The 2,500-nt window shown below is 46.0% G+C and overlaps 1 protein-coding gene across 1 annotated transcript in view; it reads left to right on the top strand.

Moving 5' to 3' along the window:
• The window catches only part of LOC106082326 (antigen 5 like allergen Cul n 1), a 24,445-nt gene that overhangs the window by 3,300 nt on the left and 18,645 nt on the right, over positions 1-2,500 (top strand). Inside the window, exon 2 of the mRNA XM_059369644.1 lies at positions 1-77. This exon is cut by the window's left edge and continues 73 nt beyond it. Within this exon, the coding sequence (XP_059225627.1) occupies positions 1-77 (77 nt within the window). The remainder of the gene's footprint in view (positions 78-2,500) is intronic.

Here is a 2,500-nt window from a genome sequence, read left to right as displayed (position 1 = left end):
AACACAATAAACGACGCAATTTAATAGCATCAGGTCAATTACCTGGCTACTATCCAGCAACAAGAATGGCCACAATGGTAAGTCAAGGAATAGAGTATGGGGACAACAGTTGAAGTGTCATTAACTCAAGAAAATAAAAGACTTGTGAACTTTCTTAAAATCGCGTGTGAGTGATTAAGTAATGGACAAGAACAAAAAATCAACAAAAAAAAACTTAGGAAATCCAACGATGACAAAAAATGCAAATAAAAAACTAAGAAATAAAAACCCAAAACAAGACTGTGGACAAGAAACCACTATCAAGATAAAATGAAATACCTATATACAGAAACGAAGAGATGGTCATTAACATGCTGCATAACATCAAAATATGGACCATAATTCTAACAAAAATAACAGCAAAATATTGAAAAAAAAGCAACGAGTCAAATCGACAATAGATTAGGGCAAACCGAACTTTAAATACCCAACAGTACTGAATTAGATTCTCAGTTTGAGTTATTTTCCGCAGTGCACGACCGAGATGAAGTTTACTAGACCTCAAACAAATGGAGAGCTCTTTAAAAGCCAATGCAAAGGATTTCTGATCTAAGTGTCAGCACAATATTAAGTAAATGGATGGATGCACATTGGGATGGACGTAAGGACGGACGTAAGGACGGACGTAAGGACGGACGTAAGGACGGACGTAAGGACGGACGTAAGGACGGACGTAAGGACGGACGTAAGGACGGACGTAAGGACGGACGTAAGGACGGACGTAAGGACGGACGTAAGGACGGACGTAAGGACGGACGTAAGGACGGACGTAAGGACGGACGTAAGGACGGACGTAAGGACGGACGTAAGGACGGACGTAAGGACGGACGTAAGGACGGACGTAAGGACGGACGTAAGGACGGACGTAAGGACGGACGTAAGGACGGACGTAAGGACGGACGTAAGGACGGACGTAAGGACGGACGTAAGGACGGACGTAAGGACGGACGTAAGGACGGACGTAAGGACGGACGTAAGGACGGACGTAAGGACGGACGTAAGGACGGACGTAAGGACGGACGTAAGGACGGACGTAAGGACGGACGTAAGGACGGACGTAAGGACGGACGTAAGGACGGACGTAAGGACGGACGTAAGGACGGACGTAAGGACGGACGTAAGGACGGACGTAAGGACGGACGTAAGGACGGACGTAAGGACGGACGTAAGGACGGACGTAAGGACGGACGTAAGGACGGACGTAAGGACGGACGTAAGGACGGACGTAAGGACGGACGTAAGGACGGACGTAAGGACGGACGTAAGGACGGACGTAAGGACGGACGTAAGGACGGACGTAAGGACGGACGTAAGGACGGACGTAAGAACGGACGTAAGGACGGACGGCTCGAGGCCTTAAATTTAGAGATGGGTCTATATGAGAAATACAATATATCCAAATCTGAACCGACCTGGGCCAAATTAAACAAATATGTCGAGAGGCCTAAAGCAACCAACTATCCCAAATTTCAGCGAAATCGGACAATAAATGCGCATTTTATCGGTCCAAGACCCTTAATCGAGAGATCGATCTATATGATAGCTATATCTTAATCCGGACCAACCTGGTCCGTATTGAACATGGATACTGTGAGGCCAGGCAGATCTCATTGTGACAAATTTTATCGAAATCGGATAATAAATGTAGCCTTAATAGACCTTATTAAGGCTAATCGACTTAAATCGACAGATCGTTCTATACGGGGGCTATATCAAGATATAGTCCGATATAGCCAATTATAGCGTGATTTCAACAGACAGACGGACGAACATGGCTAGATCGCCTTAGATTTTTACGACGATCAAAAAAATGCATATTTAAATGGTCGGAAATGGATATTTCGATGTGTTGCAAACGGAATGACAAAATTAATATACCCCCATCCTTCGGTGAATATGGATCAAATACTAAGAGGAAATTTTTTCCTCTTAATATTTGACCGACGGACATGTCAACCGTCATTAGAGTAGGCAACAACCTTAAAATTGTTTACTATGAAAATACCTAAAAATCCCATAGCCCTGCCGACACGGGATAACTATGAACACCACACAGGCTGATACTTTGAACCCCGACTTGTGTGGCGTTCATCGTTATCACGGGGAGCTTAGCTGCAAGCTACCGGGCGCGTCCACAGGTTGCGGATGGTGGAAAGCACCGTTTTTATGCGCAGTAGCTGCAAATGCGGCCGCTGGCAGTCAGCGATTTTCGAGAGGAGATTTTAGTGGGGAGTCAGGTGTCACTGGCTCTTAATTAAATACTGAGTGCCAATTATACTCGAGATGACAAGGCGAGTTATTGGCGCCTTCAAAAAACCAATGGCCAACATCAGCGTCAGTTCCCAGGTAAGGGGCGGCTAGCGTCGGATCATGGAGCAAGCGGCTCTACACAACGAGGGATACATGTGCAATCCCACCAAACCCATGCGGGGCGCTGGGCCAGTAACCCGCCCTCGTGACC

Source organism: Stomoxys calcitrans, chromosome 5 (genome assembly GCF_963082655.1).
Source record: "Stomoxys calcitrans chromosome 5, idStoCalc2.1, whole genome shotgun sequence".
NCBI classification, from domain to species: domain Eukaryota; kingdom Metazoa; phylum Arthropoda; class Insecta; order Diptera; family Muscidae; genus Stomoxys; species Stomoxys calcitrans.
This window is presented reverse-complemented; position numbering and strand designations above follow the sequence as displayed.